The sequence below is a fragment of the Rhipicephalus sanguineus genome, chromosome 3 (assembly GCF_013339695.2).
Source record: "Rhipicephalus sanguineus isolate Rsan-2018 chromosome 3, BIME_Rsan_1.4, whole genome shotgun sequence".
NCBI classification, from domain to species: Eukaryota; Metazoa; Arthropoda; class Arachnida; order Ixodida; family Ixodidae; genus Rhipicephalus; species Rhipicephalus sanguineus.
Genome location: NC_051178.1, coordinates 106,514,779 through 106,533,841, shown reverse-complemented (window position 1 = coordinate 106,533,841; position 19,063 = coordinate 106,514,779). Strand labels below are relative to the sequence as shown.

Genomic DNA, 19,063 nt, shown 5'->3' with positions numbered 1-19,063 from the left:
CCCCATAAAAAAAAGTACGATTTTTCTGGATTTGCGCCACTAGCGTGGTGGGTGGAAGTTTGTGGAGCGGATTTCTAACCAGCGACTCGCTCCGCGATTTGCCTAACGTGAGCGTCATCAACATGCACTGCGCCGAGTAGGTGATCCCGGTGATAGTGCACGCAAGAGATCGTAAATGATCAAGTGTAGGCTAAAATCAAGTTTAAAAAATATCGTCACAAATTATTACGAAACATTTGCGATATGGGCATGCTGACAGGCTTCCTCTGTTATATGCGCGATTAATACAACACCCTGAAACAGCCTCTGCCGTAGCACTGATGCCTAATGAAACGCGCATACCATAATCGCATCAATATTATTAGTCTCGCGTTCCGGATAAACACGCCGCACAAGCGTTTCGAACGCCGCGCGCGCTCTCCTGTTTTGTAAATGTACAGCACCTGATACGATTATTCTTTATATAAATATACGCGCGATGAAATACCTTTTTCAGCATAGGAAGTCGGAAGACGCCGCCGACATGGCCAGACTGTATCGCGGCTGTGACATGAAGGTATCTGCGCTTACCGTGGAAAATACACTTTTATACGTGCCTCGCTACACTTTATTTTAAGTCAAGTCGATCGGCTAATCTGAACTGAGTAAGCTAAATGCCCTAACGCAGCAAAAAACAACAAAAGACAGACTTACTTGCCACGCTGTCCAGCTCTGTTGATACGCTGCAGCCAAAAGCTGCCGAAGCTTCGTCTCTTTCGGGAACACGTAAAATCCGAGGCCCTTTCGTTTCGAACTGTTGTTGAAGCATCCAGGAACACAACATGTGAATCCACCCATCGCGGAAAATAATGAAAGTTAATAAATCTCACTGCGGTGCGGCCCGCCGCAGCAACGAATACACGGGCGCGCGGACGGATGACTACAACTACCGGCATGCATCACGGCAGCGGTGGCGTAGTGAAACTAGCTGGTGAGATCGGTCTATTAACACTAGTTATCGACAGCCAATGTTTTTCGCCGGCCTTCGACACGCCAGACATGTTTATCGGCGACGCGGTAGGCATGTCGCCTGCCAAAATGGAGTGCGACTTCACCGCATAGATGTGGTTGCTAGCCGGACCTATGCGCTACTCTGCTACCTAAAGGTAGCATATACAGTGACTCTAGAATACTAGAAGTGTGATCACCGCCAAGCGGCTGCAATGGGAGGTAGTGACGCCGCCTTGCGATGTTTCCGCTAGGTGGCGCGCGCTGTCGTATACACGTCAGGCTCTCAGGCTGCGCACTAGTGATGCAGAACTATCGGTAAATTGACTATCGATAGTATCGATAGTTTCTTTGAAACTATCGATAGTGTAAACAAACTATTGATAGTACTACTATCGATAAACTATCGATAGTCGAATCGGTAGTACCATTGGTAATATTAGTAGCGATATTACTTCCACGCGTGTTTATTGCTTTATTTTGATGTATTCGGGTTTCACCCACAGACTGTTAGCTGCGTTTGACGCAGACCGCGCCGCGATGTTTGAGAAGTTTCGCGATTGTTTGACATTTTAAGGTTACGCGCCGGACGCGAATATTCAAGTTTATTCGAGAGCTTACGCGAGCAATAGCGATAACACTGGAACGTTTGACGACTGATGTATAAAAGACGAAGCGTTCCACCGATTGTCAGATTACTCGACGGCCGGCGACTGCTCTCGCCGCAATCAGTGCGCAGCGTGTATCGCTTGTATTCTGAGTTTTGATTTTCTGGGCACAAGTTCGACCAAAAAAAAAAAAAGAGCTTCGTATTTCCCAGTCTTGCTGTAGCATTCTTCACCGTCACAACCACGTGGCAAACTATCCATAGCGGTACGAATAACGATGCTGTTGCTGGCTGGCCAAACTGCCAAAATATTTGCGATAGCCTACTATCAGCTTCGCTTAATTTATGAGGAAACTTTTATCGAGAGAAATTATTTGCGCAGTGAAAATGGCGGCATATGTCCATCAATAAATTAACATTTAAAAGCAACCAGTTACATCTAATTACCATTAACAAACTTAGTTCTTGATAATTTTTGATTTTGCAATCGTCAAATGCAATATAAAACTGAAGCCGCGCAGTTCCACCCATGTAACGGCTTCCTTTCCGCTACAGCTTAATAGTTTGACTTTATGACCATGTTTCAGCGAAGCACTCTGGTGAAGAAAGCAAGCATGTCAACTTTCTTGCCTTCAGCCTGCTCCTCCGGCTGCACTATGTACCACGCGCGCGGGGAACCAAATTTATTCTGCAATGAGTTCGCGCTGTTGATTTTAAACTATCGATAGTACTTACTATCGATAGCACTATCGATAGTATCTTTTACCATCGATAGTTCGATAGTGACTCAGCTATCGATAGTATCGATAGTACCATCGATAGTTCTGCATCACTACTGCGCACGTTGTTCAATGCTGGAACTCGCCGGTTAGACGTGATTCTTTTGCCTATTTACGCTGTTCTTTCGTGCTACATTTGCTGGTTGGACAGCCTTGTCGTGTTTACGTTATGTCTTTTGCGGAGTGTGTGCCATGAGCAGACGTCAGAGCCACTGTTTTGTGCCCAGATGCTCAACTGGGTACAAATCGTGCAAGCAGAAGCTTTCATTGTTCGGAGTCCCGAAGACGACCATTTGTTCCAGCAGTGGCAGCGTAATATACCAAGAGCAGACGAGCCTTTGGAAAAGAATGCTGCCGTTCCAATCCCCGAGATCCAATCGAAAAGCTATTCGGGATCATTCGTCAATTATCCGGGTGCAATGATCATCCCACATCGACCCAGTTCCTTGCTGCCGTGAATTCCCTTAGCTTTTGCAATTTGGTAAAAGCACCAGACACGGGCAACTGTGCAGGTGACACACTTACGTCATTAGTTGCCCAGTCAAAAAAAGTCAATGGGTCCAATTGGAAAAATACCAATTGCCACCAATTGGTTTTCGACCAATTGGAATTTCGCCACCAGTTGAGAGCGCACCAATTATATCCAATTGGTAGACCAGTTTACGTCCAATTGGCAAACCATTTGGGCAGTACCGGTGGCCAATTGGTTTTCCAATTGCATTTAACTGGACGTAATTGAATCCAAATGGTGCGCAATTGGTCAACCTATTGAACACACATGGTCAACCAATTATAGATAACTGGTGTGCACCTAGTCAACCAGTCAATGTAAATTGGTGTCGAAATGGTCAACCAGTTGAAAACATATGGTCATCCAGTTAAAGCCAACTGGTCATCAATTGAACCTAACTGGTGCCCAATTGGTTAGCCAGTTGAAAACAAATGGTCATCCAATTAAACATATTGATGCCCAACTGGTCAACCAGTCAGTGTGAATGGGTGTCCAAATGGTTAACCTATTGAAAACATATGGTGATCCAGTTCAAGCCAAATGGTCATCCAGTTGAAGCTGACTGGTGCCCAATTGGTTAGCCAGTTGAACACATATGGTGATCCAGTTAAAGCCAACTGGTGCCCAACTGGTTAACCAGTTGAAACCATACGGTCAACCAGTTAGAGCCAACTGGTGTCCAATTGGTTAGCCAGTTGAACACATATGGTGATCCAGTTAAAGCCAACTGGTTAACCAGTTGAAAACATATGGTCACCCAGCTAGAGCCAACTGGTGCTTAATTGGTTAGCCAGTTGAACACACATGGTCATCCAGTTAGAGCTAGGTGGTGCGCAACTGGTCAACCATTTGAAGTACACTCGTGCACAACTGGTGGTCTAGCTTGACCCGAATATTCTTCCATTGGCTGAAAAACATGGGCAAAGAGTACACCAGATTTTTGACGCAAAAATGATAGCGAATTGGACAAAAGAAATGTTGATCCTGAACAAAATGGTCTGGTATGCTTATTTGTGAATGATATGTAATGCACACACATCAAATAAAAACCATACAATGGAGGTACTTGTTTTACGATAATTTATTACTTTAAAAGCATTGTAAAAGTTATAATGACTAGCAAAAAATCAGGTACTCCTTATTCTTCAACTTGCACCTTGCCACACTTAGGAATTTCCTGTGTCCTTTTCCCTGAAAGTGTTGAAAATACATAAGTGCATGAAAGTTACAAGTTCACGTCACTAATGTTACATATACACAGGATGCAACGATATTGTGGTGCTGCCCTTGAAGCACACTATGAATGTATCTGTGTTCTTGGCTGTAACAGATGGTGGAGAGACTTGCTGCAAAAAAAAAAAAAAGAAAAAAAAGCTATTCCTACACACTTCCACACAAAGTATGTAAATTATGTTGTAGTTACACCATAATAAACGAACAAGTTCTCTGTGGCTATAATGGAGTGATAGAAGTGGCTTTTGAAGCAGGAAAAACAACCTGCATAGGCAGCTCAACCACTGCACGCCAATGTTCACACGCAACTATTAGTGGCTCAAAGGCTGAAAATTAGCTTGGTTTGGTCACTCGGGCGACATACCCACAGTCGGTTTTGAAACAAATATAGCTAATTCAGCCTTCAGTTGACGTGCAGGTTGCACAAATTGTGCGAGCCTAGGCACAGATGTAGAACAATGAACATGAACAGCAGCCGTTTCACATATTATATATCGGAATTTCTTTATGCAATTAGTCTAGCACTTCCACATTAGATGGGCTCATTGTATAGACGTCCTCTATAAGCAAGGAACCCCATGAGCTCGAAATAACAATAAACGAATGTCAGGTGACAGTGGTATCACGCTCTTGCAAAGCAGGGTAACGGTGAAAGTGAAAGCTGACGCTAGACTCGCACTGTGGCATGGAGCAGCATAAAGTACCATGCTGCCGATAACTTTGACTGCACTTTCCCGCATTGTGAAGTCTAGGTGTCCGCACACATGAAGTGAGAACAAAACAACGCTGTTCAAAGTGGAAAACACCAGAAATCGTGGTTAAAAGCAACGCGTTGAACCGTCCACTTCCCTTCACCAGAGCAACGTGAATCACGCGATCCAACCCTGCACGTCATAACGACTGCAGTGCCCACGTCTCTAGTGGAGGACCTCGCACCCAATATATCTGTGTTTGACTGTATATTCTGTACGAGTTTCGTGCACACTGTAACATTTCTTTTTCCTGCTCAGCCTACATTTGAGGTAACATTTTTGTTTTTTCTGGCTTCAAACATTAGGGGGTCAGCCTAGAATCTGGGCTGGCTCAGATTTGAGTAAACAGTGTTAACTTGATGTGCTGCAAGCTCAAGACTAGCTTTCTCCACATGATACTTTGCATAGATGTAAGCAAATGCACTGGCATGGCATTTAGTCAGTATGATGCTTTAAACACTTTCTTTACCAGGCTGCATGTCATTTAAAAACTACATACAAAGAACCTCCCTGAAATTAGTCAAAACACATTTATAACAGCACCTCACCGTTTTGCCAGCCTCTCAAGGTCTGCCAGCTTCTCAACCACGAAATGGTTCAGCTGCTTGAGTGCAGCAGGCATAAGGGTTTCGGAATCCCCTGGCGCTGCAGTCTCCGTCTGTAACAGTCTAAAACAAAAAGTTCACAAGGCCTCACTAACTGGTACGAAGAAACAATTTTTAAACAAAAATAGTCTATAAGACTACGGTCTGAAGCAGAATGACCAAAGACAGTTTGCACCAAAACATCATAAAAAGCATGAACACTTACCACGCATCACTTCCACTTTCCAAGGTGTCAGTGGAGCCTTTGCAGGCCGATCGGGAAATCGTGGACACCGCTTCCCTGTAAGACACAAATGAACGGTGATTAACTATAACACAATCTTTCTCTCTGTCTAGTCTTTCTATCTTGTAATGTCTTTATTCCCCTCACTTCTCTTGCATGCTTCACATGCTCCACTTCGTCAAGCGAAGTTTTCATTTAACACTTGCACCTGCTGTACTCGTAGTGGGGCTTGCCCAATTCCTTTGACGCATACCCACCTGAGGATTTTTGTTCACGGTGGACAGATTACAGCTGGCTTAAACAGCTCCGCTGTTAAGAAAGTACAAGGAATTCTATAGAACAGAAACACACCTTGCAAAGAGCGGTTTTTCAGCTGGTCCTTGGGCCAAATTCCCAGGAGGAGGTCCTTAACGAAAAGGGAATCCTTTTGATGGCCCTGAATGTGGTGCCATGCGCTAGAATTTATTTGAAGGCCACCGCCAATGTCCACCTGCATCAGGAAACGTATTGCAGCAAAAAAAAAAAAAATCATTTTAACAACCATTTAAAAAAGCAGCATTTGCTGTTTAGGCAAGCACAAGGAAAATTTCACTTATGATGACAACTGTACGTAATACTAAAAATTGCTGAAGCTGCCCTTCAGATGTGGACGTTACCATGGCATTCTCTTTTCTTGCGTAATCATCCTGTGGCGGTGTTTTCTCCCTAGGAATCACGTCCATGCTGTCAATATCCACTTCCCTCGTCGAGTGGTCTGGTCCGCTCTTAGTGGAGCACGAAGCTCTACTGTAGCCTGCATCATCAACACGAAGCATGGCTCATTACAAACAGCAGAACTCGGTCACTTTAAGATGACAGCATAGTCAGGAATCAATATTTAAAGCAAATGAGTTTCAATATAAAGGCTCACATCCAAAATATCGCTACATCCAAGAAAGAAATTGTACCAAAGGCAAGTACTGTACTGTACTGACACAAGAGTTTTTAATTTTTTGTTTTGTTTTTGTAACTAACAATTTGAGAACACACCTCATATTAAATGTGGAACCAAGCTACAAATATAACGGCACTTACTTATTTTTCTTTTTTCAAAGCAGCTTCACAGAGCACTCTAAGTGACAATGGCAACGTGTTGGGTCTGTGCAATGTTTTGCACATGCAACCACTGCCTGGTAAAACATGATGAAGAAAACACAGTACAAATGATCTGCTTAAAACTAAGGCAATAAACTGTCCAAAGAAATTGGAAACCCATAATCAGTGGTGTCTTGCAGTGATGGGAAAGCTGCTACAATTGCTCCAAGCTGCTACATTTCATTAAAGCTGCTACATCTATGCTACAAATGAGCACCATTGCTCCAACCTGCTACATTTCGTGAAAGCTGCTACATCCATGCTACAAATGAGCAGAACTGCTCCAAAGCTGCTACGCATAGCCTCCGAGATTACCTGGCAATGCGCTGCTTTATCTCGGAGGCCACCGTCAAGGGGATTTTTCAGCAACACCAGGTGGCAGATAGGCTGCCGCCTCTCGTGCCATTCGTAGGCAGAGCCAATCCAATACAATCCAATGCGTGGGCACGTGGCTGTAGTTGTGCGTAGGCTTGTCACTGTGTAGTGTCGGTCATAGAGTTTCCTAAAATGACCTAGAGGGAACTCTGGCACTGCGATCTTTCAGCCACCATGGGAATGATGGGTAGTACACGGATTTGCCTAGTCTTCGTGCTTGTGGGCTTCGAACGCACTTGTGGCTTTGTTTATTGCTATGTTTTGGTTTTCTTTCGGATAAAAGAATGTATCGTTGTGACCTTCGTGACCAGATTTGAATCGGTGAGCCTAAAGAAGTTAAAGTGGTGAAGTGAAACTGCTGATTTTTGCTGAACTTCGTTTTGCGACAAAGCAGATGCAGGCGACGCGGAGCCAAGCAGAGCCTAAAGAACGAAGTTTAGACAAATCCGTGTACTACCCATGATTCCCATGCTGGCTGAAGTGCGATGCATTGCAGCTCCCATAGACACTAGCGCCAGAGTTCCCTCTAGTAAGTATTGTAGGAAACACTATGGTGTCGCTACCTGGTGGCACTGTCGTTTGAGCTGAGTGCAGTTGCGGCTCATTCCCAGTTTTCGCTGCGTGCCGCAGCCTCGCAGTCGTACCGGCGAGGCTGTCTTTGTGTCAACCAGTCTTCATATATTTGTGATCCTAGGCTTTGTTTAAAGCTTGCGTTAGTTGCGCCGTCATTGAACTCATGCGCACACTGTATTTAATACTTCATTTTATTGTATAATAAAACCATTAAAACGCCATCTGACCTGTTTTTTTTTTTCGTTTTCGCAACCTGCTACAAAACTGAGGGCAGCTGCTACAAATCATCATTTTTCCTGCTACAAAACCTGATACAAAACACTTTTGGCCATTCCCATCACTGTGTCTTGGCATAAATGAGCATTTAATTATTGGGTGACAAGTTCTTTCATGCTCTGCCGACTTGAAAAGCCTTTTGTGGTCCTATGCAAGATCGTCACCACTGGTTGGAAGAAAAGCTCTCCAACATTGTATGGCGAGCTCATGTTATAACTGTAATACCTTTTTATATAATTTTCTTACAATTCTACGAAGGCAAACTCTCCCCTTATTTTATAAATGTGTAAACATGGTATGCACAAACATCTCCCCTTGTTTAATTTTATGATTTGAAATTGTAAGGAAGTTTTAATTTGAAAGAAGCCTATAATTTAAACAAAATAATCTAGGTAGAGGCAATGCTTACACCACTGGCGCAGCCAGGGGGAGGGCCAGGGGGTGTTCAAAGCCCCGCCCCAACATTTAAGTTTGGCAATATAGGCACACATACAAATGCATGCATGAACGTACATAAAGTATAGTTGAGTCCCCCCCCCCTCCAAAAAAAAATTGCTGGCTATGCTACTGGCATACAAATTACAAATAAGTCCATGTAGCAGCCACAGAAGCCATAAAACTACAGAAAGCTGAATTCCATACCTGTGCCTTCATCTATGGCTGTCAGCATTTTTTCCTGCAGCCTCATGTTCAGCTGCCTCAGCTTCATGGCCTCCTGCTCCAACTCTTCGTTTTTGTTTCGCAGTTCCTCAATTTTTTTGCACTTTCTTTCCACAAGGCCTTCAAGTCTCTGTACCTTGTACTTCAGCTCAGTGACTAGGCCACCCCTATCGTCATATGTTGGCCTCTTTTTCTGCTTCTTTAAAGCAGCTTCTTCCCTTTGCTGGATGTCGTCAGTTTTTTTTTTTTAACATGTCCAATAGCTCCTGCTTTGGGCCAGAGGGCTTTTTTGCAGGACGCTGCACACAAAACCAAAAAACGTATTATGAGGCTGTTTAAAGTCATACAATGCATAAGCAAGGATACAGCACTACGTAAACAAGTACCTCTGGCTCGACATCATCGTCTTCATCTTCGCCGTCAGGCGAATATGCCATTCTTTCAAATCTAAGCCTCTGCCGGCCTCTTCCCTCCGCCTCCAGGTCTTCTTCTGATTCTGGAAAATATTAAAGGAATACACATTGAAAAATCTTAAAAGAAAACAATTTCATTATGAGCCATGGATGTGCGACTAGGCTGCACTGCAAGTACAAAAGGAAACACAGAACAGTGGCAACAGATTTAGTGGGAAAGAATATTATGCTGAGTGTATGCTTAAATAAGCCTTCCATTTATATGAAAGGATCCTTAGAATTTTCAGTAGTCCTTGCATCAATCATAAAAAGTGCATGCTCTACATGCAATAAGCCTCAAACAGAAGCAGGGAGAATAAATATATTTGTGCGTAGTATCACAGCAACCATGAAACATTTTCATGTGCTCATTAACTGTCTTTGTGTATATGCATATTGTGTTAAGAGGGAACAAATACACTTCATATATATATATATGCTTAAATCCAGATTTTCTTTTCGTTTTTCTTTTTCATTTGGGAAGGGGGGGGGGGACCTCACTGGTGGGCATATTAATCAATATCATGACTACTGCATGAACACTCGCGATCAATAATTATTTTATTTGACCTACGTAACAGTGCTCTAAGGGCATGAAGTCAGCTGCGAGGGACTCGAGTTCGCCACGTGCGGCACGTGGCGAACACGTGCCGTACGCTGGAAGCTGCGCAGACAAACGTCAAAAGTGAGGGAGGAGAGGGGTATGATCTGGATCAGTGCATACATTTCAAGGGCAATTATCGAGTTGTGCTGTACTGCATGGAATTATAGCACGACTCGGAAAATGGAAAGAAAGGCGATCCCTTAAACATGCATCTCGCCTAGCAACAAGTTTTATTGAAGAAGAGATTGGGCGCAAAAGACAGTTGAGCATGTATGGTAATTTACTATTATACTACACTAGCTTCTTTAGGTGTATTTGGAAATTACGGAAGTTGCAAGAATATATTTAAATTACGCTCATTTCAAGACAAAAGTATGTGTCATTGTTCAGACCGACCGCACGCATCGGATAGCGTCCACAACGATAGGCATATGCGCACCGCGGAACACAAGAAATGCACTTGACAAGGCAAAATAAATGTGTGCTCAAACGAACAGCTTACCTCCCAGAGCTAGAATCCGAGCCCGGTAAAAGTCCGAGGTCCCGTCCGGATCGGTCCATTTCACCGAATAAAAGAACTTCGATTTGAAATCCTTCGCGTTCTCGGGATGGAAGTTTTCTATGTCTCGAATGTCCACAACCGCAAGTTTTCGATCATCCTCATACCGCACTTTTGCGTGCGTGATCATTCTTGCGCTACTGTACACACGTGAAAGAGAAAAAGGTAACGCAGCCGACAGATCCAGGATCGTAGTACAACTTCTAGAACACTGCGATCGTAGGCAAATCTAGCATATCTGCGCGACATGTGCGCGATGCACGCAGGTTACGGTCCCTAGAATATACTGGCTAGTCTGCCGTCTCCGCGCCGTCCCCATGCAAGGCCGCGTCCGCGCCGCGGATGCTTGCGCAGGGGGCGCTGCGGTCCATCGGAGCGCCTGCACGGTGCATGTCGCGCAGGAGGAATCGGTGGAGTATCGCGCCTTGCCTTTTATTTTGCGCTCCCGCATGAACTACACGTTTTCGTTCTGTTCGTGTGGGCAGAGACTGGAACATCTTGAACCGACCAAACATTGCATTCAACGTCGTCTCTTGTCTGGACACTGCCGTGATCACACTAAGATCAGTGGTGGATCCAGACGCTCATTTAAGAGCGCGCAGTTACTCGAAGCAGAACGGGCCAAAAATTGGCTTTTATTTTTTTTTCTTAAGGAGTTACTGTTATCACAAGACTGCCATCATTATATATATGCTGTTAAATTGTCCTTACGAAGGTACCAAACATTTCTAAGATCAGTTTTTAATAAGCAAACAATTCTGAGAGTAAGAACGTTATTTCAGATATATTTAGTGTGTTAGTCTCGTAATTATAAAGGTTGGTTCTCGATGTGTTACGGAGACAATAAACGCAGTGCAGTTCTCAGAATGGGTGAGTATATTACAGGCATTGTAATGTTGGAGAAGATTTTTTTTTTAACGATAAGCTAAGTTCATGCGATTTCGCTCAAAGTGTTATTAGATCTATTTACGGTCCTACAATATATATATATATATATATATATATATATATATATATATATATATATATATATATATATATATATACAAAACTTTATTTTTGTCCAAGCTTGCTGCGGTCCAGGGAGGCGGCAGCCGGGATACTATAGCTACAGTGCCTAGAATATACTGTATATTCTAGGCACTATAATATAGCTGTACAATGACGCCACAAATAAGTTGCGCCTCCAACAGGCTGAGACATTTACAGCAGAAGCTTGGCACATCAGAACCAGGTGTATCAGCCGAAGAACAGACATATGGTATCTTTTCCACGAGTACCTTGCCACAAGGTTCGAAATTATGCAATGAAACAGGTGTTGGCTTTCATAATGTGCGTTGTATTTGGTTTTTGGCTCCTCCACTGAAAATATATATAGGTTCGTTCTTTAATGACACTGCTGCATGCCGAAATGAGCGGGAAATAGGCTCGAAGCGCAGCACAAGAACACATTCGCGGCACAAGAAATACTCAACCAGATGTGTCGTTCAATGTCAGTTTGTCGACTGCTCGCCCACCGCACATGTTTCGCGCTGCTTATTTCTTTCGTTTGCTTTTTTTTTTTTTTTTTGAAGTATAGGGATAGCTGACCGTTCCCTCGCATCGTAGTACAAGGTATTCGAAATCGGTTTCCAAAACAGAGAACGCACATGACAGACTCGCGCTGCTTTTCGCCTTTTAGGGAGTATGCACTGAAACTGAGCCGCAATGTGGCGCTGCGGTGCCCCGAGCTGGGCGCCATTTTTGCGGTTCTCGTGCAGCAGCCGACCCACGCTTGCTACTGTGTTTGCTGCGTGTACGCGCTAGGTGTTGTGTGGTGTTTCCTTGACTTCCGTGTACTCGCGTGTTTCATTAACGATAGTACGGCGTTGGAACTGTCCCCTACCACTGCGTGTTGCGTGGACTTGTAAAAGTGCCCAAGCCGCAGGACGTTGTTGCGCGTCGAGCTGCGTCAATCGGCTATGGTGAACTGCGCTGTTTACGGTTGCTCCAACCGCACAAGAAACAGCCTCAACGACGAGAACTTTCAACGGGTAGGGTTCAATGTCGTGCCGAAAGTTATATCAGGACAGTGTGCGAAGATAACGGAGCTGTCGTCAAAGCGGAGAGCTCTATGGCTGAGCAGAATTCGTCGCGAAGACCTGGACGAATCGGCGACGCACTACCGCGTTTGCGGGGCGCATTTCATCACAGGTGAGCGCGGCAGCAGCATAAAATGCATCTCCTCGGCGTTATAATTTACGTACAGCACTGCAGCGTGCGTTCCATTTCAGGAAGACCAGCTTATTCGATGGACGAGGCCAATCCCGACTGGGCGCCGAGCTTCAATCTCGGCTACAAGTCCACAACGCACGCTAAAAGAAGCGCGAGCAACAGCCTACCTTTGAAACAACGACGATGTTGCCATCACAAAGAGTTTTCACCCTTGGTGGCTCCACGAGGCCGCTTGTGACATAATTGTGAGCCTCCAAGGATTTGTAGCTCTTAAGCTGCTCCCGCGTCACGAAACTTGTCCCGTGAACAAGATAATCGTTGATATCCGCACGGTCTACGCTGGGATAGCAGCCAACATCGTTCGTGAACTGGTCATCGGAAAGCGCGAAGGGGTCGTCGCTACCGCATTTTGCGACTTTGATGTGGTATCTCCTGCGCTCGGATCAGACAGCGACTTGGCGTAGTCGCTGAGCAGCATCTTTTCACTGTAGCAACACGGCGATCGCTTGCACAGCCAGGCAAATGACTAGATCCGTGCAACACGCAGTGGTAGGGGACAATTCCAACGCTGTACTATCGTTAATGAAACACGCGAGTACACGGAAGTCAAGGAACACCACTCAACACCTAGCGCGTACACACAGCAAACACAGTAGCAAGCGTGGGTCGGCTGCTGCACGAGAACCGCAAAAATGGCGCCCAGCTCGGGGCACCGCAGCGCCACATTGCGGCTCAGTTTCAGTGCATACTCGCGGGTAGCAAGCACACATTCCCTCAATGTATCAAAATAGAAACACTATTTTTTATACGCTTTAGACCACCGAAAAAGAGCCTAAAGTGTCCCTCCAACAAGCGACGATCGAGGATTGGTCACTGTACAATGGCTTCACGTGAGAAAGCAGAAACAGATGGTTCATTCCTTCCAGGCTGTCAGAGTGTGACGCTAAAGGTGACGCCAAGCATCACGAATGCTCATATCCATCTCAATGCATTTGAAAAATTAGGGAGGCACCCTTTTCAACTTTTCGGCGATAAATTAAGTCATTAGGGGGTAATTTTTGTATTCCGACAAAGACGAGAAAGCTTGTGGCCCCGTGGAGCCAATTCTCAATGCTTTATTAAAAATATGAAAGGGTAATTAGAATAATGACCTCCCGAACGCCAAAAAAAGCCCTCTACCCAATTTCGCCTAACTGTGCGTTTCTGAAAGAATTTCTGCGTTATTTAAAAGAATGGGAGACACATGCCACCAACCCAATTGGCGGTTTCCTTTCATCGAGCACAGCAGAAGGGCTCCGTGTCACAATTGAGAGCACAGTGCAGCTGCTCGAATTCCTCAGGTCTGCTGGTTTGAGATATTTGATGACCTCAAATTTAAGCCAGGACAAGCTGGCAAATATATTTGGAATTGTTCGGCAGTCTTCTGGCACAAATGATCATCCCACTGCTGCTCAGTTTTTGATTATACTATAAATGCCCTTGCATTTTACAACCTCGCAAGACCACCAAAGTCGGGGAACTGTTCGCCGCAAGTCATCAGCTATCTTTTATCTGGCAATGACATAAAGTCACTCTCGCCTGCCACAATTGACGTCGCTGACAGCCTGGCGCGGAGACTGCAGTAGCGTCAGGCACAGACACAGTGCGAGACTTGTGCAACATATGTCTCACATCAGACAGAAACACAGCTACGGGGAGTGATCAGGCCTCCCTATTCACAGCGCACTTTGATAACGGAGGCCTGATATACCCCTCCGGACCTCTCAAAGCAGCTATTGCAAAACTTGAAAATAGTTTTATCACTTATTTCAGCGTGAGTAAGCTGCATGAAAAGAGCATTGTTGATTTCAGCGCTTTCTTGAGAAAAAAAAACTGATTTGCCTCATATGGGATGTGAAGAACATTCAAATTTCATCACAAAAAGCCTCCATCAAGTTCTGCATTTTACTTAGATTCCGCTTCTTCACGAAATCACTGAACAGCGAAAGAGAATTGTAAAGCGGCAAAGAATTAAGCTGCTAAAGACGAGAAGACGCAATTAAATGACGCTGACGAAACCCATGTCAAGGAACCAATAAAGATTAAAAATTCTGATGCTCTCAATTCTGTCTCGTGAAGTGATAAGCAGGACGGATGCACTGAGGGATGGTGGTCATCACTGGGAAACTTGTGTGACGCCAGACTTCGTGCTCTTCTGCAACTTTAACTAGCGCTAAGGTATTCCTTACTTATTTGTACTCAATGTCACTTTCTGTAATAAAAGCACACACCGCAGGCCTTCGACGTGAAAAGGTAAGCAAACGCGAGAGCGCGGTTGTAAACGGCTCCGTCAGCCCACCCGTAAGCGAGAGTCGCGGGCGGGGCGTCTGCTCAAGGAACTCCGATTGCGCGCAGCGCCACCGCTGCAGGCATCCCCGAGAGGACGCGGCGGAGAGCGGAGACGGCAGACTAGCCAGTATATTCTAGGGACCGTACGCAGGTGCACGTGCGGAATGTTAAAAGTTCACGAGCCGCGTGCTCGTACTTGACAGATGCATGTTTGCATGTAAAATCATCGTGCTGCCTGACGCATGTGACCTGTATATTAATATGTCTAATTTATTTAGTTTTTTATGAGTATATAGTGGTTTACCGGGTATACAGGTATTACTAATAAATGAAATACTGAAATACGAAACTGGACACCTTTCGTCATGCTGAACCAGCAGTGCCAGCCAGGTTGTGTTATTCGCTGAGCAACAATCTGAGGATCATCTACACGTGCAACAACAAATCGCCTGTTGGAGCATGTTAATGCGATCATAATGGATCAACTTCCAAAGAGAAAGAAAAGAGGCCCATATAAACGATACATCAACCATGGATCGGACTTCGTGCTACCGAGAAGTACTAAGAGGGCTTGCCAACACAATGTAAGTTTACCTTCCTTTTTGTTCTATCGCCTTCAATACGCATGCGCTTGTGTTCAAAGACTCACAGAGGACTGCATGTTTTGGTTCGCATAGCTAAAAAGCCTAGCGTATTAACAACGGCTTGTGCGGGCGAACAACCTGCGTTTGTCTGCACATGTAGTTGTCGAAGGTCAACGTAAATATCAGCGGCAGATATCGCTCGGCGGTCATACCGAACTACGCTGTAACATACTGTTTAGTGAACAATGAAGACTTGTATTTCTGCGAAATTTCAGTACAAATAAAGCGGTTGTGAACGGCAGCCGTTATTTAAGCAGATCACTGCAACTAAGTTAAACATAGACTTAACAATGTTCAGCACATCAGCAGAAAATCTGTACTTGTGCATTGAAAGCACTTGTCGCTGTTCAGTACATTGCATCTGTTAGAACATTTAAAGCGGACAACGTTTATGTATGAATTCACAGCTTGCGTGAAATTGTTACGATGTTCTCAGGAGTTTTGCAACTATACTGCCTACAGGCTAGTTATATTTCACAGTAGTGCATAATTCAACTATTTTGTCCGCTTTGGATGTATTATTAGGTGTAGTTTGCAAAATTGTGATATCTCTTTTCATTGCTGAGGTAGAGTCATTGCGTTCGTTTTTTTTTTTTTTTCAACAAAAAGTAAACCCAATTAGAACTGAAGCTGTCATTCTCAAAAACAAAAAGCGTCCTCTATTATGATATATTTAAATAGCAGCTCTCAAAGTAAAGCGTCCTCTTAAGGCATGCACATGTCTAAGATCCTTTTTTGCATTCAGGAAGTGCCTACGGACACAACCTCATCTGATGATGAAGCAGTCTCCAACAATGCAGCGCCCGGACTAAGCCAAGCAGCAGGTCAAGCTTCAGTCTTGTCAGATATAAACAGTGTACTTCAAACTGATACGTTGAGTAGTCAGGATGAACAGGTGAGGTAGTATGTTTCAAATGTTAAGTGTATTTTATTAATAAACTGTTTTGTCACAGGAAACTTCAAACGACGCTTGTGGTGCAGCGGCCTCCAGCATGGCATCTGCTGCTGTCAGTCGCAATACTTCAGAACTGCAAGCAACCAATGATGGGCCACAGCATGCCATCCCGATGATTTCCCACGACACATTGCTAAATGATGAAGAGGTACACACACATACCTATATTTATATGTGTATGTATATGTATGACCAAACTGTTTACACCAAAGGGGTTGTTCGGACTAGTGAGTAATCTGCAATGGCATCACACAGACATGGCAGCACTTGTGCCTGTTGTGTCTCCATGTGTGGTGTCGTTGTAGATCTTGCACTAAAAAATCGAACAAGGCTTTGCCACAAATTAGGGTGGTGCTGATCTCTGTCTAGTTCCCTTTTCTCTTGGTTTCATTGTTTTTGTCTTTCTTTTTTTTTTTTTTTTTTTTCAGCTTTCCATGTCTGATGATGATGGTTCAGAGCAACATGATCCTGGAGAGCTGGCTTCAGAAGATGACATGGTAGGTCCATCAGAAATTGCAAAATTTACACAAACATGGTTGACGTCATTAACTGTTAGGGGCCCAGTTAACATGTTTGGGCATTGCAAATACTGAAGCTCAGTGTAGCTAACACATTTATTTTTGCTAGATATTAAATGTCTGCCGTAAAATCCCACCAGTGCTTTTGAGAACAAGCACTAAGTAATGTAATCAAAATTGTACAAGGCACGAGAACTTCCTGAAAGGTACTGCATCTCTTATTACTTGCTTTAGGACATAGGGGCTGCTTGGTTATAGCAGTGTAGCCTCTGGTTGCTGATTGCAGAGTGTATTTGCAGGCTATTTTTAATTTTCAGAAACCTCATTCACATTGCCTCTTAACCGATTTCAAATTTTTGAATCGCATGCTGCAAAAATTTTTAGAATCAGTTGAGTAAGTGCGGAGTTGAAGTTATTTGTCGTATGCTTCAAGCGCTTTCTCTCTCCTTTCGTGCCAGCAAGCACACTGAAAGCTACGGAGGGAGGGGAATGACAGGGGGCAAAAAGATGCGACCCTTCGTCAGCATGGGTCATGATCTTGAGCACCTTCTTTTCTTGTTTTTCTTCGAACACGCGGCTTAATTTCAGCATGATCGCGAGTGCGCTTGGGGGTACGTGGCAGCATCCCGCAGCGGCCACAGTAACTATGCAGCAAATCAGCCAATCGCTGTGGATGTGGGTATATGGTGCAAAAATTTGGGTATATGGCATCAGTTGTAGAGAGAAGGGGGATCAATTTCTAGCTGACTGAGAATTAATTGTAAATTCTAGACCATGTGCCGCACTATAATGTTTGTCTCGGTAGCCTGGACTACTGATCGGCAGCATTTTCTGATTATACTAAAATAAGCGTTGCAGGGCCCCTTTAAAGCTGAAAACTAAGCACAGCAACTGTTTTCCATTTAGAATAAACGCTTTAGCACAAGTTTACTGCTTCATGCTTGTCAAATTTTCTTTAGTAACATATTGATTTGGTTGGTCCATACAGTAGGTTACAAAATCATTTATTTAATATTACCTGCTTAGTGTTCAGTTAAGACATGCCTAATAGCTCTGGCTTTCTGGCTCCTTTTGGGGTCTTAATTTATTGTCCTGCTTTATAGTCTAACTTCGACCGTAAATGTTGATGGCTGGGCACCTGCTCCATTTTTAGTGACTATTTCTTTTCTCCTTTCCGCAGCAAATGCCTAACAGTCCCACAGCGCCTGGTCATGGTGGCAAGTCGCTTTTTGGAGAGTTATTTACCGATGTTGTGACTGAAAGAGTGGTTCTGTCTAGAGGCGATATTCTCCTCATGGTGCTGAAGCACGCTGTCAAAAATAATTCATCATTTGCAGGGCTGACCAGCATCTTAGACCTTATCAACAGAATTTTCGAACGACCAATATTGCCTCATTCACGTTACCGGCTCTCCAAACTTTTGAGCAAAACAGGCACAACAATGACATATTATTGTTTTTGCCCCAAATGCTTCACACACATAGAAAATGCTGAAACAAATGCCTCTTTTCACTGCACAAAGTGCGGACACAAAACTAGTGTTTCTAGTTTATCTGATATGCCTTTTTTTGTGACTCTTGATGTGGAATCGCAGTTGCAAAGATTGTTGAAAGACTGTACACTTCTTGACTTAACAAAGCCACTTAACCATGATGGCTCATTGGGTGATCTGTATGATGGCGAAATGTACCGCAATTTTGCAGCTGCAACACAGCAGTGTGGTCCCAGAATCAGCTTCACATTAAATGCTGATGGCACACCGCTTTTCAAGTCAAGTGGCACGTCCATTTGGCCTATTCAGCTAATTGTAAATGAGGTTCCGCTTGAGCAGAGGATGTCAAAACTTGTGCTTGCAGCATTGTGGTTCTGGAAGGAGAAGCCACACATGGAGCTTTTTCAGAGCACATTTGTTAAGCAAATGAGCCAGCTTAGCGAAAGTGGCTTTGTCTTGGAGCAAAAGGGGCAACTTCAGACATTTAAAGCTTATTGCATTTGTTGTGCGGTTGACTCGGTTGCCAGGGCACCTATGCAAGGTGTCACTCAATTTAATGGTTATTTTGGGTGTAACTGGTGT

General features: G+C 44.2%; 1 protein-coding gene and 1 long non-coding RNA gene across 2 annotated transcripts in view; one reads left to right on the top strand and one right to left on the bottom strand.

Annotated features, from left to right (window-relative positions):
* LOC119386906 (BEN domain-containing protein 5-like) overlaps positions 1 to 9,404 on the bottom strand; it is a 17,671-nt gene extending 8,267 nt beyond the window's left edge. The window contains exons 1-4 of the mRNA XM_049413304.1: positions 9,102 to 9,404; positions 8,698 to 9,014; positions 6,354 to 6,490; positions 6,049 to 6,187 (exon numbers count right to left, since the gene is read on the bottom strand). Of these exons, the coding sequence (XP_049269261.1) occupies positions 6,049 to 6,187; positions 6,354 to 6,490; positions 8,698 to 8,764 (343 nt within the window). The 5' untranslated portion in view covers positions 8,765 to 9,014; positions 9,102 to 9,404. The remainder of the gene's footprint in view (positions 1 to 6,048; positions 6,188 to 6,353; positions 6,491 to 8,697; positions 9,015 to 9,101) is intronic.
* A 7,119-nt stretch (positions 9,405 to 16,523) lies between these two features.
* Positions 16,524 to 18,805, top strand: LOC119385735 (uncharacterized). The gene is made up of 3 exons (XR_007415376.1): positions 16,524 to 16,619; positions 16,900 to 16,968; positions 18,170 to 18,805. It is a non-coding gene; the product is annotated as an uncharacterized LOC119385735 (long non-coding RNA).
* Positions 18,806 to 19,063: the final 258 nt, after the last annotated feature.